The 20,142-nt window shown below is 41.2% G+C and overlaps 1 protein-coding gene across 2 annotated transcripts in view; it reads right to left on the reverse strand.

The window, feature by feature from the left end:
- SFMBT1 (Scm like with four mbt domains 1) overlaps positions 1-20,142 on the reverse strand; it is a 71,963-nt gene that overhangs the window by 5,509 nt on the left and 46,312 nt on the right. For both annotated transcript variants that reach the window (XM_085072876.1, XM_085072875.1), the window contains exons 4-20: positions 18,879-19,119; positions 18,411-18,499; positions 17,257-17,503; positions 16,495-16,592; positions 15,702-15,803; positions 14,657-14,807; positions 12,744-12,826; positions 10,724-10,850; positions 9,948-10,061; positions 8,503-8,545; positions 7,536-7,600; positions 5,945-6,084; positions 3,983-4,092; positions 2,129-2,304; positions 1,196-1,374; positions 819-1,064; positions 464-592 (exon numbers count right to left, since the gene is read on the reverse strand). In XM_085072876.1, the coding sequence (XP_084929002.1) occupies positions 464-592; positions 819-1,064; positions 1,196-1,374; positions 2,129-2,304; positions 3,983-4,092; positions 5,945-6,084; positions 7,536-7,600; positions 8,503-8,545; positions 9,948-10,061; positions 10,724-10,850; positions 12,744-12,826; positions 14,657-14,807; positions 15,702-15,803; positions 16,495-16,592; positions 17,257-17,503; positions 18,411-18,499; positions 18,879-19,119 (2,340 nt within the window). The remainder of the gene's footprint in view (positions 1-463; positions 593-818; positions 1,065-1,195; positions 1,375-2,128; positions 2,305-3,982; positions 4,093-5,944; positions 6,085-7,535; positions 7,601-8,502; positions 8,546-9,947; positions 10,062-10,723; positions 10,851-12,743; positions 12,827-14,656; positions 14,808-15,701; positions 15,804-16,494; positions 16,593-17,256; positions 17,504-18,410; positions 18,500-18,878; positions 19,120-20,142) is intronic.

Consider the following 20,142-nt stretch of genomic DNA (forward strand, 5'->3'; position numbering starts at 1 on the left):
CACACACAATAAATTAACTCCTTTCTTAAAATGCCAGCTTAAATTCATTGGCTGAGGGACAGACTCTCAGGAGATTCTATTGTAAAAAATTCAACCCAACAAAAGAAACCAAGGAAATTTCATGCACAAAGTAATTTTAATCAACCACTGCATTTTTCCATAGATAAGGTCAAGTGTATCTTGAACATCCAAGGTGAAAATAAAATGTTGACTCTTGTCATGGTACTTGGTTGTAGGCATTATTTGTAGTTTTCAGATTCAGATGCTCCACAGACCAAAACATCCTCCACCGAGTACTGAGAAACCTGAAAAAAATCTGGTCATTCCCTGAACTCTCCTCTCCCAAATTGCTCCAGTTTGCACGAGTGTTTGTTTCCTCAGAACCCTACTAAAAAATTCTTTTTCTGATTCCTTAGAGGATAAGAAGTGACAGGTTCAACATTTAGCAGACAGAAGATGATACCTGATCAAGGAAAATCCTTGCCAGTGGAGCACAGTCGGTGGATTTGAGGAATCGTACCACATCAGCCACACTCCATTCCAGAGGGTTACTGTCCAGCTGCAGCTTTTCAGCAACTTCCATCTTTATGTCCTACACAAGCCAAAAGAATTCCCAAAATATTACCTATGTTTAGTCTTTATTACAGTCCTAAGATACAATCATAATAAACATAATGGATTTTCATTATTCTGTAGTGTCTCTACAATGCCCTTCATGGGGTACCAGAGTATTGTATGGGAACACATGTATAATCCCAAGGTTTTGGTGCTTGCCTAGCAGGGAGCAAGCCAGGACAGCAATCCACATTCCAAGTTACCTTTGGCGAAGGAGGTTTATTTTCATCATCAGAAAAGGAAAAGGTCCTGAGCTTCCTCTTCCGCTTGTCTCGGTCCTGAGCCAGGGAATGAGACAGTTCACTCTGGGTGGGAGACGACGACAGGGATTTCTTCTCTGACACCTCTGATTCTTCAAGCAATTCATCTTGGTGCTCTGAGGTGCTATCCTCAGTCAGAGACTCTTCATCCACCTCATCCTGGTCATCCTCCTCTTCTGCCCCACTGCCCTGAAGAGTTAGGAAAGAAGAAAAAAAGGCAGCTGTAGCTCTGAATTTACAAGGAACAAATGTTTGTTGTTTCAAATGAAGCTGTCAAAGACCACAGCCCAGATCTATGGGCTGTGCTGGCAGTGCCCTACCTGGGGAGATCCAGCTGGAGTGTTATCCACGGACGTAGAAGAACGTTTTTTCTTATGAACAAAGAAATGTTTTCGTCTCTTCCGTCTTTTATTGGGTTTCTTCATGGCTACTTCCAGGTTGCTGTGGCCACCCGGAGGCCGACCTATCCGCTTGTTTTTCCGCTTTCCGTAATAGTGTGCTACCAGGACAGAAGAAAGCAGCACAGTGATGAGATGCACCTTTAGTGCCACTAGTTATGTTTGCCCCTCATCAGGACTGAAAAATCAGTAGGAGGACATTTCCCAACAAGAATCCCAATTCTGCAAAACTTCAAAATCAGTATGTCTGGATTTTCCTCTTCAATTTGGTTTAAGGAACAAGAGTTACTCCATGAATTTTGTTTGCCCTGCAAAGACTTACTTCCTCCATCTCTGGGAAGCCCCCAACTGATCCTATTTGACACAAAAATTACAAAATACTTGGTCCAATTTAGCGGCACTTTTTATGATATCTTTAAGTTTTTAAACATGGCCTCAATGCACTGTTTGTTCTCCCAATGTCAAATGGTTTAAGTCAGCTTATACAAACCCTAAAAACTAAGAAAAAATCTTGAAGGTGTTGCAATTTTTCCCCCACAACAAATTGGTAAAAGCAACTATAATGCCACTTAAATTATAGTATTAGTTTTTGTCCCAAAAGCTGTTTTAAAACAAGACAAAGTTTTAAGCACACAACAGAAGTTAAGCCATGGTTCTACCACTTAATACAGAATTAATTTTTTCTGCCCTACACACTGGCACATGAATATTTTGTAGGCCTCTGTATTTAGTGCTTGAGCTGCTCCTTCTGTAAGCAAAGCAATGTATTTTGGATTTCTTCTGGAGTCAAAGCCAAAAGAAACTAAAATGTAACACCCCGAGCTCCACTTTGGTATGGATCAAGGAACTACTCACTGTATTTTGTCTTTGTCAGGACAGAGCAGTTCTCTGAACACTTATCCAGCACCATCTGAGGGCCAAAGAGGTTTGGACAACATTCCAGCTTGATGCACGTTTTCCTGCAGAAATCTGCCACCCGATCTGCCGTCCTCACAACTTCCACGGTCGCACGGTAACTCTTGCCCTTGTATCTAGCATTGAAAATATGAGCATAATTAGAATTTTTCTAATTACCAGGATAAAAGGACTTTACTGGGAGGTGTTCAAGAATACTGAGATCAAACTGAGAGAAAATCTGAGCCATGATGAACTTTATGGACAGCCAAGTCCAGGAAACAGGAGCTCTTGTCTCTTATGTAAGATCCCCAAATAGAGAAAAGTCATCACAGAGGTGGCTGCAGTACCAAACACAGCAACACTGCCCTGTCAGCAACTACAAAACAGCATCTGAGAGGACTGTCCCAGAATTCAGATGCTGTGTTGTCTTTGTTCACAGATGGTTTGCTCTCTCTCTGCTTTAATGGGACTGCAGAAGTGCCCACTGTGACATGGACAGCTGGTCCCTCAAACCAAGGCTGAGAACACCCACTGAGCTCATACATGTAAGAGCACAGAGCTTTTGGTGAGCCTTCCTATGCTCATCCTATGGAGGCAAGTGGGGCACTGCCACATTTCCTATCAGCTTTTGTCTAACTGCTGAACAATGCCCCAGGACAGTCACTTGCCGTGACTCCAAATACTGCTCCAGTTTGATTTAAATGAAGAAAAGATTTCTTTTTGTTCCCCTACCTTGCCATTACCCTGAAAGAACTGCACTGTGCAATATCTGCCAGAGCAGCTCAGCATTTCTGCTTTATTCTCCCAGCACAGCTACAGGCATGTGCTGATATCTACCAGGGATGTTTCAGGCCTGCAAGAACCTAGTTCATGCCTTGAAAAAAAAGAGCTGTACCATCATAGTCCAGATACCCCTGGTGTCACTACTAGGGCAAAAAAAAGCAGACAGCAACTTTAGTGAGACTAAACAAATATTTTTTTCTTTATTCCTCAGCTACACCTTCTATTTACACTAACCTTTGTCATCTCAGTATTGCCCAAATCCAGAGAAATCCTTCAATATATGGAAATATATATTTTTTAAAAAAAACTGATCCAAAAAAAGAATTACTGACATGTTCAAAATTATGTAGGGAAGTGTGCAGTGGCGCATTGGGAAAATCTAATCTCTAGTATGCAAACACAGTGACCTAATTACAAAACCATCCCTAGACTATAAAGGAATATCTGGACTTATCAAATATATGCAAATATGTTCACTGCTTTTTTCCTAGCTGTTAAAGTAATCTTGCAAAGAAGCTCCAACCCAAAAAGCTCAGCAGGAAAACTGGGAGTGCTTTAGGGTAGAATGCTGTAGAAAGACTTCCATGCCAGGCCATTTCAAAGCTTCTAACTTTATTTCTGAAGAATCTTTTTCCACTAAGAAATTTGTGTGGAAATGCCTGAGAAGCTTCCCAAGCTGTACATGCTTCTGCTTTACAACACTGACAATTATCTTCAGGTGAAATAAATTATCTAAAACCTCACCCACAAGTCTGTCAGTAAAATGTTCTACCAGTACCACATCAGTCTCACTTGACCACCAGCTGCTCACATACCTATAGCAGAGTACATTGGCATATTATGGAGCATTAAAATCACATGCACTCCACGTAACTAATAAAGAAATTTATAAAGAATTTAATATTTAATAGCTGTTGGCATCTTGATATGGTTTAAGCAATTTTTCCTTCTATGAAATGTAAGTTAAAGCACAGACTGCAGAGAACAGCTACAGGGATTGACTAGAGAGGGGACAGGACAAGAATTTACTTGGCTTTTAGGGTCTCTCCATGGCCATGCCACGCAGCCTCTTCATCCAGCTGCAGCTCTCGCAGGACACGGCTGGGTTTGTAGGCAGCATTGATCAATAAAGTGAGAACCTACAGTGTGGGAGGGAAGAGCAGAAAACATGTGTCAGTTATTTGTACAATAAATCTGTTTTAAAGAGCCAGGGCAGAATAGGAAATTACTCCTATTCATCCAAATTATCTAGCATCAAAGCACTCATTCACAGCAGGATTACAGACACCTCCTGACAGTGCCAAAACGAACACTGAGAGCAGCAGACACTTTGGGCCTTCCCAGCCCTCAGAATTTGTCTGCAGAGTCACGAGTGTATCCAGCAATTTCCAAGTCATTGCCCTTGAATTACACATCACTAAATTAGTGCCTGGGGCTCAGTACTCCCAAACTTGCATAACCTTGGCTAAATCTGAGCGATTATCTTAAAGATTGTATGTCATGTGAAGATGTGCCAAAAAATGCTGCAGGATTTTGCTGCCTGCCAACCTACTGCTCACAACAAAATCATAGCACAGAATCCTAAGTTCTCATTTGTTTTGCTTCCATGAACCATGATAAAGCCTGTGTTTCAATAAAATGGTAATTTCTTGGGTACTTAATGTAAAAGTAACTTGGAAGTTGTGAATAGCCTGAAGTTAGTGGGGGTTAGTACAAAATGTGCACTCTAATTGTACCTTTTATGCTCACTATGTGCTTGTTCCAAATCATTCCCAACTGGGTGCATCACCACCTTGACATTACAAATTGGCAGTTCTATTGCTACTAATGCAGCAGTCCAGAAATCAAAGAAAAATATTAAATACAATGCAAGTACCAAACTCTCTCTAGGATTCACACAGTGAGCAAGAATCATAACTGAAATGAATACAACTGAGCATATTGGCTGAACTTTCAGCAACACTCAGCACCTGCATATCAGCAGAATTTGTGCACTCCTTCTGCTTTCAGGCAATGAAGCAGAGTAAACCTTCAAGGTTAAATGAAGCTGCCACAGAATTTCACATCTGCTCTTTTGCAGAAAGGATAGGGTACTTTTCTGCACACAAAAATGGGCCTTTTTCAATAACCTGCTTGATTCTTGTCAATCAGACTCTTGTTTTACAGCACGCCTGCCAGAAAGTTTTTTTTAAGGTCTCTCCCAGTTAAGATACTTGGTAGGGAAGGTAAAAATTCCAGGCATGTTGAGCCAATTCCTATATATAAAGTGATCATTTCACGAGAGCTCAAGTGTGCATATATAGTTAGTTATGTCTTGGGAAATTTCCAGCCTCTCAGGTAAGATAATAAGCACACCATGACCTTTTTTTAAATTTCAGAAAAATAATTATGGCATTAAAGTATCTGTAAATTTGCTGTGAAACACCTTCTGGAGAAGAAGCTCTTTGGCATTAAAGAATGGTCTCTTTCTCCCTTAATTACATTAAGAAGCCCAACTGTAATTCCACCTGATCTATGCAAATTGTATCCGACTTATAAAACACAGAAAATTCTTTTCATTTCCCAATTACTGAAAGTAGTTTGCCATTTCGACTAAAAAAATCCGTATTTCCTCTGTTTTACCATCAACAGTGCAAACTGTAAAGGAATTTTGGGATTATCTCCAGCTAAATTCTGTTAATTAAAAAGGAAACATTTATTACAGCTATAAAAAGACACTAACTTCTTTGATTGTGGTAATTACAGGTTACACTGTTTTAGCAGAAAATAAAATTTTGAATAGAAGGCTGACTGTTACTCAGATAAATGAGAGGCTTTTACTCTTTTCAGCCATTCATAAAACCATTCATGATTTATACTTTATTATATGCAAAAAGGCCCTCTTTACTCATTATCAGCTTTAATTTCTCAATTACCCATCTGTAATTAGAGAGATAACCTGGTGTTTATGATACACTACTTTCTGCAGGTTCCCCTGTCCATCCAGCTCACCTCCTTCAGCACCAGAACACAGTTCCCAGGTCCCACGGACTGGGGAAGCTCTGCAATCCTGCCTTTGTTCAGGTAAGGCCCCGAGAAGCACCGGTGGTTGAAGTAGATCTTTGGGCAGCAGTACTTGCCATTAATTACCACTGAGAAGTGAGAAAGGAGAAAACAAATGTTTAAATCACACGTTGGAACTGCCCCGGGATAGAATCTCGCAATACGTAACAGTTTGTCTGCTGCAAAAAACAGGAGGGGAAAAAGTCTTGAGTGACAGGAATTTGAGGTAGTTTCTGTGTCACGTTTGCAATGGCAGCATTAGTTATTCCATGTTGCCAAAACATTTTTCATACTTCACAACCATGCTTGCAAATTGTCAAACTGCAGTAAATAAAGATGGTCATGTATCAGAAAAGAAACACTCCTCTCTGGCTAGTCTGCTGCTTCATGGTGTTACACCAGTGAGAACAGAAAAGACAAAGACAATCCCAGCCTTTTGGTAACAGAAGAAGCTCCTACCCAGCAATCACAGATAAATTTTCCAGTCAAGTAATCCTCTCTCCCCCAAACTTCTGCCACCAGAGAAACTGGCAGTTATTGTCCACTGTTTATCCTAAACTGCAGCATTACACGGCTTTGCATTTTTAGATTCTTTTCCTTTGATTAGCAAACAAAAGATGCAGCAACAGATAAACTGACCTTTGCTGAAGTGACATCAAGCTCTCAAAATCTATTTAATGGTTCAGCATTGCTCAAAGTTCAAGTATTAAAATATATTGCAGTACACTTATGTACAAAACCAACATAGTTTCACCCAGCAGTGTTGTAGGTTTTTTTTGATTGAGCAACACTATCACTTAAAGACCTTTAAATTCAGCAGCTGAAAACTGGCAGAAGAATAAATGAAGTCAAATTTACATTATGGCTCTATTAAAAGCCAATTAAAATGCTAAACAAGCACACATCATTTTTATCACACTTGCTTTTGGTGAAGCTTCAGATGTGCATTTCACTGTACAGAAAACAGCAAAGGAGGCACTTTGTTGCCAAATGGATTGATCTCTGTGACTTTCACCAGCAGATGTACTTATTCATCACATTCCTTCTTGCAACAGTTTAGAAAATTATTAGATTTTGCCATCTGGCACACAAAGCAGTTTACTGTTTGAATTGCTTTTGTTTACCACCATGATGAAGTTAACATAAAAACCAGAGAGATCTGCTTCCCAAAGCCAGAATCCAACAACTCCAGAGCACAGATACAGCACACCTGCTTCTCCCAACATCAAACATAACAGGTGACAATGAAAGGTCACCTGCACAGGTCACAGTACACACTCAGCTCCATGTATCCTCTGCTGGAGGGGCAATGTTCTAGGGTAAAAATTTGATTGCCATGTTTAATGCACACATGAACTGCAGAACACAAGCAACTGCATGGTTTTGTTTGTTTCACTCATTTTTGAATGAATCAAATCAACAAATCCTCAAGAGATGAAAATCTTCTAACCCCTTCCTCCTCTTCCCTCTTCTAACAGTGTTGAGCAGGTGAACTGTTAGAGGATTTTGCCTTTGTTAGTCTGACCTCTGTGATCAATACCTGAGTCAGAAGAGTTCAGTTCCTGGTTCTTTAGTCCATCATGAACTGTCCTTGAAGACAAAATTCTGAAATGAAAAGAAGGAGGTTGGGTAAACAGACAGATGGTAAAGACAGTCACCTCTCCATTACTAAAACACCATTACATTCTCTTTCTCTCAGATCCAGCCTTATTAATCTGCTTTTAATACCTCCCCTGTTTCACAATAGTAACATGCAAAAACTACCAAATTCCCTTTGGAAAGGACTTCTGTACTGCTACAGCCAGCAGCAATCCTTCCTTGCTTGAAGTCCCTGGGCCACCATGGTGACAGACACCTCCCAAAGCTACCCACAGCAGTTTGCATTCCCTGACTCTTTTTAACGTCATGTTTCATAGCACAAGGCAGTGCAGCCTCACTTTATGCATTCTGAAAAAGGTGGATTTTAAACAGAATACAACCAAAATGACTCCAATACTCTGGTAAGGATCCCAATTACAAAAGATGGGAGAACAGTATGCCCAGCATTTCAGGAGCAATGCAAACACTGGCAGGACTACTGACAGCTCTGGTGTTTGTAAAGCTGTAAGAGTCAGTAAAGCCAACTGTGAGCATTCCATGGAGCATTTCTGAGCAGGCTCACATGAATGAGTAACACATTCAAGACACAGAGTTTCTAGACTAATTGTAGATATTAGCAGAACTTTTCTTTTTGCCTACTTTGGGCCGAATTTCATTGGAGAAGGAACAATTACAAAAAACCAAATTCCAAGCTTTCTATCTCCTTCTAGTCTAGCACAAGAGGTCTTTTTGAACATCAGCAGAAGCTACCAGCATTAACACAAATGGACTGTGGAATCTCCCTACATGCAGTACAGCATTTTTGCAAAGCTACTCTTCCCTAACACAGCATATTTTCCAACTAAAAAAAAAGAAAAAACTCAAGCCAAACCCCAACAAAAAATAAAAGCAAAAAACCTGTTACTTACTGTTTCTCTGGTTGAACTACTGCAATTTTTTTCTGCTTGTTTACTGAAAAAAAAACCCAAACCAGCAAAACATGAGATGCAAGCAAATCAAACATCTAGTACAACATATATAGTGGACTCATTTCTTCAAAGTTACACAGACAAATGTTCCCACTCACTGCAGTGTCAGACAACTGACCCAGCTGCACTAGAGGCACACTGGTCCAAGGAATTTGAAGCAACCCAAAAGGTTTACTTCAACTTCCATTAAAAATTCATTAAATCAGGCATACATATGCAAATTTTCTAGGACATCTAACCTTTTGTGCCTCCTTGTTTGCATCAGAGCCCCTAAACTACCTGTAATACCAGCCAAAACAAAAATTACATGCTTTCTTTTTCAGTACCCAAAGGTTACGTTCTTCGGCTCAACTTGCCACTTCACTGGCTCAATAACTTCAACGCTTTAACTTTGAATGGAATGAAATCAGCTGGTTAGAAACACAAATGACTTAAGAAAATTGCTATGGAGCAAAACACTGTTGCAACTAAGTCAGTCATCTAGGTGATGAGTCCACTTGCTGATCCCAGCTTTCACAATCTAATTCTGGTTTTCACAATCAGGTAGTAAAATAAAACAAGGTAATGCAACATTATGCCTCTTCAGCAATTTCAGGCTTTCGTTTCAAAAACCTTCTGGATTTTTTTTCAAATCATTTTTATCTAATCAGGATCCCCCCTTCTTCTTCCTCTGTCCTTGGCAGTGCAAGCAGATTGGTTTCTCTTGCTTTGACTTGCAGAAAATGACAGCTCATTTCAACCCAAAATTTTTTTATCTTACTTAATAAACATTCGGGAAATGCATCAGTTTATCCAACTCCCATTAAACTTTAATAAACATGCCTCACTAACCAGTCGAGAGAAGACATCTTATCCTACTCACTAGTGTAGTTAAAACTACACTAGTAGGGTTTACTTTCCAGCACTACGTCTTTATCATCGCCATCTAGCCCATTTAGAAAGTCAGTCTATTATTTATTTTGACTCCAAATTGTGCACACACTCCATGCTGTTTTGTTATGGCATTAATTTTACTTTGCAGAAGCGCAAGTGTAAAATCAGTATCAGGGTCAGACACTTGGCAAGAACAGCTCAGACAGAAGTAAATGCAGAGCATTTGGGGTTTTTATACAAAGATAGGATTTCTTTGTTAGGGCCAATGGATTGTCCCCACAGGCTCCTACAGCATGCAGGGGTCTCAAGCCAACACTGCAGGGTTTGGAGTTATTGTATGGCTTCCAACTGGACCCAACAGCCAGGGGGACAAGTTGTGCAACACACAGATTCCCTGTGCATGATGAATGTTCCCAAATTCAGTGATGCCAGCAATAATTCTGCAGTAATCTGCTCTGGCAGGTGCCACCAGCTCTATCAACCCAACACTGCAAACAGGAAAGAACTGGTACCTATTGCTTTGCGAGGAGGCCTGAGCTGATATCCATTCGTCTCACACCAACCCACTGGAAATATATTCATTGATTCCACACTCACTATACACTCAGGGACAGGTTTCTTGGAGCCTGTTCAGTTTAGAAAAGAAAAAATTGAAACAAGTCATAAAAAGCCCAATTTGGTTAACACTTGCTGTATATTTGCCAGTGAAGCTGCTTTTACTTATGGTGTATCTGGAACACAATAACAATCATTTATTCATCCCCTTTTACTGAACAGATCCTTTTCTGACCTCATTTACTTCCTCCTAAAGGCTGGAGATGGGAATTTTCCTTCCGCAGTTCAGCAGAGATGCACAGTGCATAGTAAGTGCATGCTGATGTACTTCCAATCAAGAAATGGGATTATAATGGAGGACAGCTGACACAGGCTTACTCTATCTTAATGAAGAACCTCTGTAAAACTTTCCTTCCCAGGTCTGGCCAAAGCTTGCTCAGAATGCAAGTCACTCATCTGTAAAACTGTCACAAGGCCCCTGCTTTCCACAAGGCCCCACTCAGCACTTTGCATGGTGCATGAGCCCAGCACTGACACTGCAATGCACAAATGCCTTTTTTGGCTTAAATAAGCAGTGCCAGCCAAGGGAAACTGGAAATAGACAATGCAAGTAGGTTTTGACTGTGATTTCATTGAGGAAACTGTGACTTGCTGTGAGTTTGCTCCAGACACTCCTCAGGTCTGGCACTACAGCAGAACCAGTGCAAGCACTCCTCTCCCAAAGCAGGCTTACCCTCCAGCTGAAGCCAGAGGTAAGAATCTTTCAACTTGGTGACTGTAGCAATGCAAACTTCTTCAGGATCAACTGGGTTCACAGCCTCGAGTTTCATGTTCTCTTTAAATCCATGGTCAGAAGTTAACTAGGAAAGAAACAATACTTCAGTAAGACACCAGCTGTGTATCCAGCATAGGATATGAATATCCATGAACAGGAGCAACACATAAAACCCTCACTATTTGAATAACACAGAAAAATACTCAACACAGACAGAGGAGATTTCAGATAATTAGCACATTGAATAGAAGTAAGATATATTAGGAACTACAAAGAATTTAAGTTAAAGTCTCTGCAGACAGACCTAGCAAAGAATGTATTTGTCTTCAAAAAATACGAATGCTGAGGCTCACTGAGAGGATTGAGGGCATTCTCAGCAATCAGAAATTCTCTGCTGCTTGCCACCTGAGTGATAAGTCTGACAAATAGTCTGACCAAGTGCTCTATTCTATCATGTTAACTTGGAAATCCACTTTACGTATGCAAATAACATTCCTGCCTCATCTGAGTTCTGGCAGGCAGCATAGGAAGCTTTCTTTTCATTTTACATTTTTTGGATAAGTAGGGTTTTACTTTATTCACCAATATAGTTTGCATTTATACAAAAAAAAAATCCCTAAAACATAAGAATAGGTATTTATCCAGCTCTGGAGCTCCTGAATTAAAGATAAGAAGTACCAGCCAGACAGAGAACTCTTCTTCCCAGAGCCACTCTGCAATGTAATTACAGGATCAATACATTATGAATTCTGGAACTAGCCTACAGTGATCAACTCTTCTCAGAAAAGGGATAATAAATTCAATGACCTGTTCTAAGATGCCACAGTTTACAAGACAGAACAAGGGCAACAAGAATTCACAGCCAGCAACACTCTCTTCAAAAACTGATAATTATTCATTTTAATTTCTCCCCCTAAGCACTGCAATAGCCCAAGTATGGTAAATGGAACTGGAAGGCAGGTGTTAATAGTACCTTTTTCTGCCTGACAAGGTACTGTGCTTTGGGGGACAGCAGTGCTGTCACTGAACCAACAAAAGCCCAAAGTCTTGCAAGTTCTTCAGGCACTGGTTAATGGAAAATGATTATCTGGTACTAATTTAAGATGACTTTGTATTGATTAATACAATGGAATTAATTTTTCAAGCTGAAAGGATGGAAGATTGAAAGAGTACCCTTAGTAAATGAAAATAAGGTCTATTAAAAGGCCCTGTTTCCACAGTTACTGGAGTGCCAACGATTGATGCTGTTCTATGTCTCTTCCACGGACTCTTACACATCTCAATTTCACAAAACAAACATTTATTTTCAGTATGCTTTATCACAACTGAAACATTTGGTCCATTGCCTCCTTATCTAGGAAGCTGGCATGTACCTACTCCAGTTCATGCTCATTTATACTGTCTTATCTCTTCTGCTTCCTGAGTTTTCACAGGTAAGGTGTTAAGGTACTCAAATGTGTCCAGGAGGGCAATAAAGCTGGTGAAAGGGCTGGAAGGAACACCCTGTGAGGAGCAGCTCAGCACTCTGGGTTGTCCAATTCAGAGAAAAGGAGCATCAGGGGCGACCTCATTGCTCCCTGCAGCTTCCAGAGGAGGGCAAGTGGAGAGGGAGGTGCTGATCTCCAGTGACAGGATGTGTGGGAATGGTTCAAAGCAGAGATTCAGACTTGGCACTGGGCAGCACTTCTTTACTGAGAGGGTGGTTAAACACTGGAACAGACATCCCAGAGAGGTGTGCAAAGCCCCATGCCTGTCAGTGTCTGCACAATGCCCTTAACAACATGCTTTAACTTTTGGTCAGCCCTGAAGAGGGTCAGGCACTGGACTGGATAATTGATCATTGCAGGTCCCTTCCACATGAAATTTCTATTCTACTTGGAAAGGCAACTGAGGTAAAAGACATGCAAAATGTTCTTCTCCCTGGAATGAAGAGTGCCATTCATGCAGCAGGGGAGATTTTCCTGCAGGAGAACCTTACCAAAGGGAAGCAGCTCTGGGGAGCTGCCTCAGCACCGCATTGTTTGAGGTAGTCAGCCCAGTCGAAGTCCTGCCCAGGGTAACCTAGGGGAGCAAAGAGCTAAGGGTTAGAGTTTAACAGCTGAGACTCATTGCAAACCCCCCCTGACACATAGAGCACTGAGATCTGTTTGGGGCACTCTGGTCTGTGAGCTGACTCAGGGCTTCAGGGAGCCCTGTGAGGTCAGACCACTCCAACCTGAATCATGAATCTGCCAAGCAGACAAGGGCAGCAACTGAAACACAAGAAAGCATTTTCACCCTTTTCACAGAGTACACATGAAATTCAGGAAAAATTTCTGCAACTGATGTTGTGTCAGCTCTGAAACTTTATTTTTTTTTAAACAAAGCACTCAAAACATGCACCATATCAACACGCTACTCTCTCTCTAAGACATGTTAAATACTAAGTCATTAAAGAGAGCAGTTAGACGTGCCAAGAGCCTCATCAAGTTTGATAACAGCTGTAGATCTGCACACGTCTGAAGGGAAGCGTCTGAACAAGGAGTCCATCAGGAGACAGAGCATCCTTCCAAGAAAAATTATATTCTTCTTGTGGGAAATACTTGGCTTCCCTGTGATCTAACAAAAACCACACAACTGAAGGAAAAGGGGAACAGAAGTTCCATGTCAGTTTGAGGCTGGCAGTAAATCAGCAAGAACACAAGTGCTGCATTTATTCCACTCCCCTTTAAGAGATACCTGTGACAACATTTTAAGAAATCAAGATTTTAAACTCAGTGTAAGAATATACTATTAACATGACAATCTAAAATTGTAGAGAGTCAAAGTTTCCCCCTGAGCCTCCTTTTCTCCAGGCTGAGCCCCCACAGCTCCCTCAGCTGCTCTTAACAGGACTTGTGCTCCATACCCTTCCCCAGCTCCATTCCCTTCTCTGGCCATGCTCTGCCCCTCAATGTCTGTCTTGTAGTGAGAGGCCCAAAACTGAGGCCAGGATTCAAGGTGTGACCTCACCAGTCCAACCTAAATTATTCTGAGACTTCTCAGAGAGGGGCTGAACCAGAGAAAGACTTATTTATTTTTCTCAGTTTTAACAGTGCCAGTAGGCTTCTTGAGACCTCACACAATTCAGAACGCCCATCAAGTCCAGGGGGATGAGAACACAAAATCTTTGTCAGCTCCAGTCACATATCTAATAAAGCAAGATTTCACTTTTCATATGCAAAATTCTAGGAAATGCTGGTCAGGCAGAGCCACTTTTCACACCTTATCCAAGGAATGGCAGAAGACAAACATCCTACAGTCTCCACTCCTCTGATGTAAGGAGCAGCTAAAACAAAACATTCTGAATTGTGAGGTGGCAAATAAAAGAACAGAGGTCTGGGTTTTACAATACCATTGACATTTCCAGTTTGAGAAAATGAATAAATATTTCAGTAGCAGAGGAACACTACCCTATTCCATTATGTCCTGAAGCAATGTTTCAGCAATCTGCAACAGTGCCTGATAGATCCTTGGTAAAAAAAAAAATAGTTCATTAACTTCTAAGTGATAAGATATCCTGAAAATATTATGAAATGTTGGATAACAATATTCCATTCTGACCAGAAGCAAAAATCCAATGCAAAGACGACAGGCTTCTGATATCATGTTAATTAAGGCTGAAATCAACATTTCTTTCAGCCCTGGAACACTTACTCCATTCATTCAGTGTTCAGGTTTTAATGTACAACCAGCATCCTTAGCCTCTCTCATCTTCCCAAATCCAGGATCATGCCTGGGAAACTTCACTCCCATCAACTCCAAGCTTCTGATTTTCAGAGCTGGATCTTTCCTGTGCTGCTAGGTGCAATTGCTTTGCCCAAGTGCTGTCCTGAGCAGGGCAGGGAGCAGGAGGAGGCTGCACACACGTACCTCGGGGGGGGCTGAGGTGCAGCCCGTTCTTCAGGCTCCACTGCACCGGGAAAATGCCGGCGCTGTTGACGTGACAAATGTAGCGCTGGCTGCTCGGACGCTCTGGCCTCAAGTCATCAATTTCTATCAGGAAATATTTGTCATTGTACACCTGTAGTCAGCCAAAAGAGAACCATGGGCTCTTGTGAGAGGTAGATTCTGATCCACTGCACCCTCTCCCCCATTTTGAGAACTTTATTAAATAGCAACATTGCCTGATGGAAATCCTTTACCTTGAAATACCGTGAGGGTTGCAAAAAACTAAAATTAAAAGAGAATCTCTGGGATTCATAAACCAGCAGGCTCATCTGCGTCATCCAGAAACTTAACAAATATAGATAATAAAAGTTAATGTCTGAGCACTTAAAAGATAAGGTGATCAAGTGCTTAAGGGAATTTTCTCATGAAAAATGCACAGAAATTAGCATTTGGTAGTCTTCCTACTATTCTATAACAAACTGCTTATTTCAACAAGGCTGAACTGTGTCCCAGGATGGACTGTCACAAGTAAACCCACTACACTCCTGAAGTAAATAGAAGAAGGACAAGCAAATAGCAAGAAAAGTAACACCTGATCATGTTGAAGAGTTTTCATTTCAACTTGGAAACCCCTTGTTTGGAAATCTGGCCATCTAAATGTCATGTGTACACAGTAATGATGTCACTTCGGCAAGACCAACCCCCCAAAAATCTGACTTCAGATGGATATTCAGATTATGAGGGATTATTTCCCATTTTAAAAACCCAAGTTTGACAATTTTTGTCATTTGATCTTTTGAGCTTGTATCTTTATGGAACTTTCTCCCTCCATTCAAATTCCATGGCTTCACCATCAGCAGCTGTTTTATCAGGCAGCCTCTCCTCTGAGTGAGACATAGAAAATACTTTATTTGAAAACTAGAGGAAGATTTTAAGATAAGCAGTTAATAAGAGTTCCCTGAGCATTTAAGAACAGAAGTAGCACTAGAACTGAATCTTAGCAGGACTAGTTTAAGAGCCCTGGTACCTTGAGAACTGTAGCAGGAGAGATAACAAACGGAGCCATTGGGTCCACAGCTTCCAGCTTCATGCCTTCAGAGAATGAATGCACTCCAATCACAGGTTTATCCTGAAAAATGATGTACTGCTGTGATTACCTGCCCTCCTCCATCAAAAAAGAGATGTATCTCACATAAATCAACTGAAGAGGAGTTTTCAAGGAGTTTTTATCAGTTCATTCCAAGAAAACAGCAAGTCTGAGTCTCAGCAACTTCTCTACACAAAAAGGCCAACAATGCCCCAAGACTGACATTTTTTGATGAGTTTTAGGAAATTTGAGTCCCTGTGATTTCTTCCTCTGACACTGTCCACACAGAAGCAAGATTTGAACTACACTAAATGAGAACTATACAGGCCTCCATTTCCAGTCTGACCAAATCCTGCAGAAAAGGGCTCCTGTTCCACAATTACCTCTATCCTGCTCTGTAGATGACCCAACATATTTGAGAGCTACAGCACATCTGCTTCTATTTATGGATCCAAACAAAGCTGAGAAAAATGAACTGAGAACCTGAAGGACTAAAACATGTGAACTATGACAACTCTTCGCTCAGATAACTGTGACAGATGCATTGTCTAACTTAGCAAGATTGTGTATCAGTATGATTATTTTTTATTATAATTACATTTTTAAACTAGAGGGAGAAAGGAAATAAATTTTAAAAACCAAAAAAACAGGGAAAGAATTTTGGGTGACCAATTGCCCTGAAAAATTTCTCAGGAAAATAGTATTTTCATGGTATCATTCATATCATTACTACCTTAAAAAGATCTGTAGGAACAGATGACTCCTCCTCCTCCTCTTTCACCTTCTTCAGGATCTCTTGCCAATCTGCTTCGCTCCTCAAGGACCTAATGGCTTGAGGAAAAAAGAGGGAAAGAGTGAATAGTCATTTTTCTTCCTCTTTTCCCTCAGAATACATAGCAATAAAGTTTGATTTGTGCTCCTCTAACTGCCAAATCAGAAAACATGTTACATCACCAGTAAGCCCACAAGCCATCCATTTGTGTTTCTGCCACTTTTTGCCCCACTCTTCTGATGACCTGCCCTGCCTGAAAGGTATGTCCATCTGTCCCACCCTCTGCCTCCACTTCCACACACTTGTTCCCTTTTAAGGGACATTTTCCTACCTTTAAAGAGTGTCTAAATTAGTTGCTAGGCTTGAGGGTCTCAACTGCAAAAGCTCCTGGTGAGCAGTATTCCAAAACTGTAAGACTTTATCTGCCCCAGGAATACAAATCTACCAAAAATGACCAAATAATGAAGGCAATCCCTTCTTCAGTTCCTTCCTGTGCACAAACAGGTGGAAAGTTTTAACAGGCAAAACCATTTAGCAGCTTTTGAGTGGGTGAAAAGTCTCATAGGACTATTTGTACTTCCACCCACATTTTATTACATACAAGACTTGTCAGATCCCACTGATGATGTGATCACCATAATCACCCAGAAGGCCAGTTCAGGGCACTGAAGCAGCAGCCTCTACCCTCTGATCACTGTGTGCAAGATCTGTGTTTTCAAGTACCTAAAGGTGGTTGCAGGCTGTATCCATGCTGAGCTGCCCAGCCCACTTGGTGAAGGAAAGGGTCCAGGTAGAACAGCCACTGGTCAAATTTGTCCAAATCCTCCAGGCCTTCATACCGCAGCTTAAGCCTCCCACCAACATTTTCCACCACATTGACTATCCAGGCTTCCAGGGAATCCCGCATGTTCTGCAGTTCCAGTCGGGAGCCAGGTGCAATGAGATCCAATGGATTTTTCCCTCTGTGAAGCTACAAAAAATATACAAATTATTCTGTACAACAGAACAAAACAAATGCTATACTTCCAGCTCTTTACATACATTCTGTTTGCATAAATAAAGTATGAACACAGAAGCACAGAAATCCATGTCCCTTCCTAACACAAGTCAGAAGTTTCAATGTGCAGAATCGCTGGTGTTTGTACCACAGCTTCTGCAGCACCTGTAGATACAGTCACACATTTCACTTTTCATTATCATTTTCAGAGACATTATCATTTATATATTCCAGGTTTGAAGGAAACACGAATAACCTCTTTCTAAAACTGAGTCATCCAGCATACAGAGATGACTAGACAGAAACATACAGACAGAAATGTTAGCTGTAATGACAATGTCAAAGGCATTTTCCAAAAACCATTATGTTCTGCACTTTACAACCAGACACTGTTAGAACCTGCAGATATTAAGTGCAGAGGAGGGGACAAAAATTTGGTTCTTCACAAACAAAGATGTAAGTGAAACAATAACGTGCCCATTTGGAAAAAAAGCCAAAACCAAACAATGCAAAGTGAAAGGAGTCAATTGAGAAAGGGGACAACATGAAAGCCAGATAGATAAAGCATTATTTCCTTAGAGCTGTATGGAGGAGGATCAGAATACGAAGAAGACTGAAACCTTAGGGAGTTGAAAAAGCTCCTTCTTTTGACAGGATTAATGAACAACTAAAACCTGCAGCAACAGATATGCTTCATGACAACACTATCAAAATTAAATACTGTAAATAGGAAACACTAGAGAATGGAACTCTAAGGTCAGCAGAGTATTACAATGCTCCCTAAACTTAAAAAAGAAATTGAACTGACAATTCAAACAAGAGTTCCCTTAATGATGAAGGGCAAGACAAAACACAATATGCAGCCCCTCATAGCACTTACCCCCTCCAGCAGGTTAGCAGGGGCACTGCATGCCCCCTTCAGCACACGCTGAAGGAACTCCTCCTGGTCAGGTATCCTGTCCTTGATACCTAAGCAAAGAGTGAAGAAGCAAGGCTGTGATTTTTCCTGACAGATAAAGATCATTCAGACACAAGACATTACCACACCCTTGCACTGTCTAACTCACGAGAATCTGCCACGCACCAGTAACAACTTATAACAAAGAAACAAAACACACAAAAAACAATTTAAAGGAAATGTCAAAGCAGCCGATTTTGGTGGGTGATGATTAAGATAACCACAAGCCTCTGTCATGGGATTTCAGGAAAACACAGCAGATAACCTCACCTTGTCCCCACAGCAACAGCACCTGCACACAACATCAACTCTGCCAGCTGCCTGCCCGGCTGACACAGGACAACAGCACCCTTTGATGAGAACCCCTGCTTCTGCACACAGAGCTGGTACCTTCAGGCACTTTGAGAATCTTCTTGTTCTGCTCACACCAGCCGATGGGGTGCAGGTCAGCCGTCAGGATGTCACACCAGAAGTCGGCCTTGCGGTCCTCGCCGTAGCCATCGTAGCGCAGCAGCAGCAGCTGCCCGCATGTTGTGATGATGGTGGCGACCCAGTAGGTGTTCTGGTCAGACTTGACAGCGACTTCCAGCTTCATACCAGGGGCAAAACCATTCTGCAAACTTGTATCCACCTGGAGAGGAAGATCATCACATCTGAGTGCCTCTCAGAAACTTTGCTGAATAACAGGGGGATCAATTTAGACAAGTTCATTAGCAGAAAACCTCAAGCCAAATGCTGTCCAGCCTCTTCAGAGAAACAGCTTTATCACATTATATATAGGACCCAAACTGGAATGCACACAGAATCATCATTAATGAAATCTTCTTTGCATTTCAGAGTATCTTTTCAACCTTAAATCAAAACCATGCCATTCATCTTTCTGCCCTGGACAATACCTCCCCATCACTGAAACGCTTTACCACTCACAGCTGGGCTGTCAACCTGAGCAAAACTAAAGGCCAAACTCAGCAGTGCAACTTTGACTTGTTGTGTTAAACTGTGTCATTCAAGGTCTTTGGACAAAAAGCCCATTTGAAGTAGGTACAAATGCCTGAGGTAACAGTATCTGTCTCTTCCGCCATTCTCATGGAAGAAGTCACAACCCTGCACAAACTACAGAAAAAGGATTTTTAATCTCTCTATGCAAGAACCTAAATAATTCTATACGTAGCACTGTTACATAAATTGCATGGAACATAATCAGTCTGTGGTCTTCAGTGAACTCCTGCTTTGACAATAATAAAGCACCAAACACTGGGAGTGCTCTGTGTCTGTGTGGGTGTGCTGTGTGCAGGTGAGCAATCTGACTGCACAGGACTCAGAGACTGAAATGGGAGATTTAAAAGAGAAGGCAAAACCTAAGTTTCTCATATCCCTAACTTCTCCAAGCTTAAACAATCCTGAAAAAGCAGATGGATCCTGTTCTGCTCTCACTATAGTATGTTCTGATCTATGCTTAATTCCAGGACCTCAGTCCTAATTAAAACTCTGACATGTCAATTCCCCATTCTCAGTGGACTGTAACTGGTGTTTTCTTTCTTTTTTACAAGGTCCCAAGTTCCATTTCATCTTTGAATCAACTACAAGAAAGGCTCTCAGTATGATGCAGATGGAGCAGATAGTTTCTGGGGTATTTATTCCCAGTTCTGTGCTG

Source organism: Lichenostomus cassidix, chromosome 12 (genome assembly GCF_008360975.1).
Source record: "Lichenostomus cassidix isolate B80296 chromosome 12, HeHo_3.0, whole genome shotgun sequence".
Classification (NCBI taxonomy): domain Eukaryota; kingdom Metazoa; phylum Chordata; class Aves; order Passeriformes; family Meliphagidae; genus Lichenostomus; species Lichenostomus cassidix.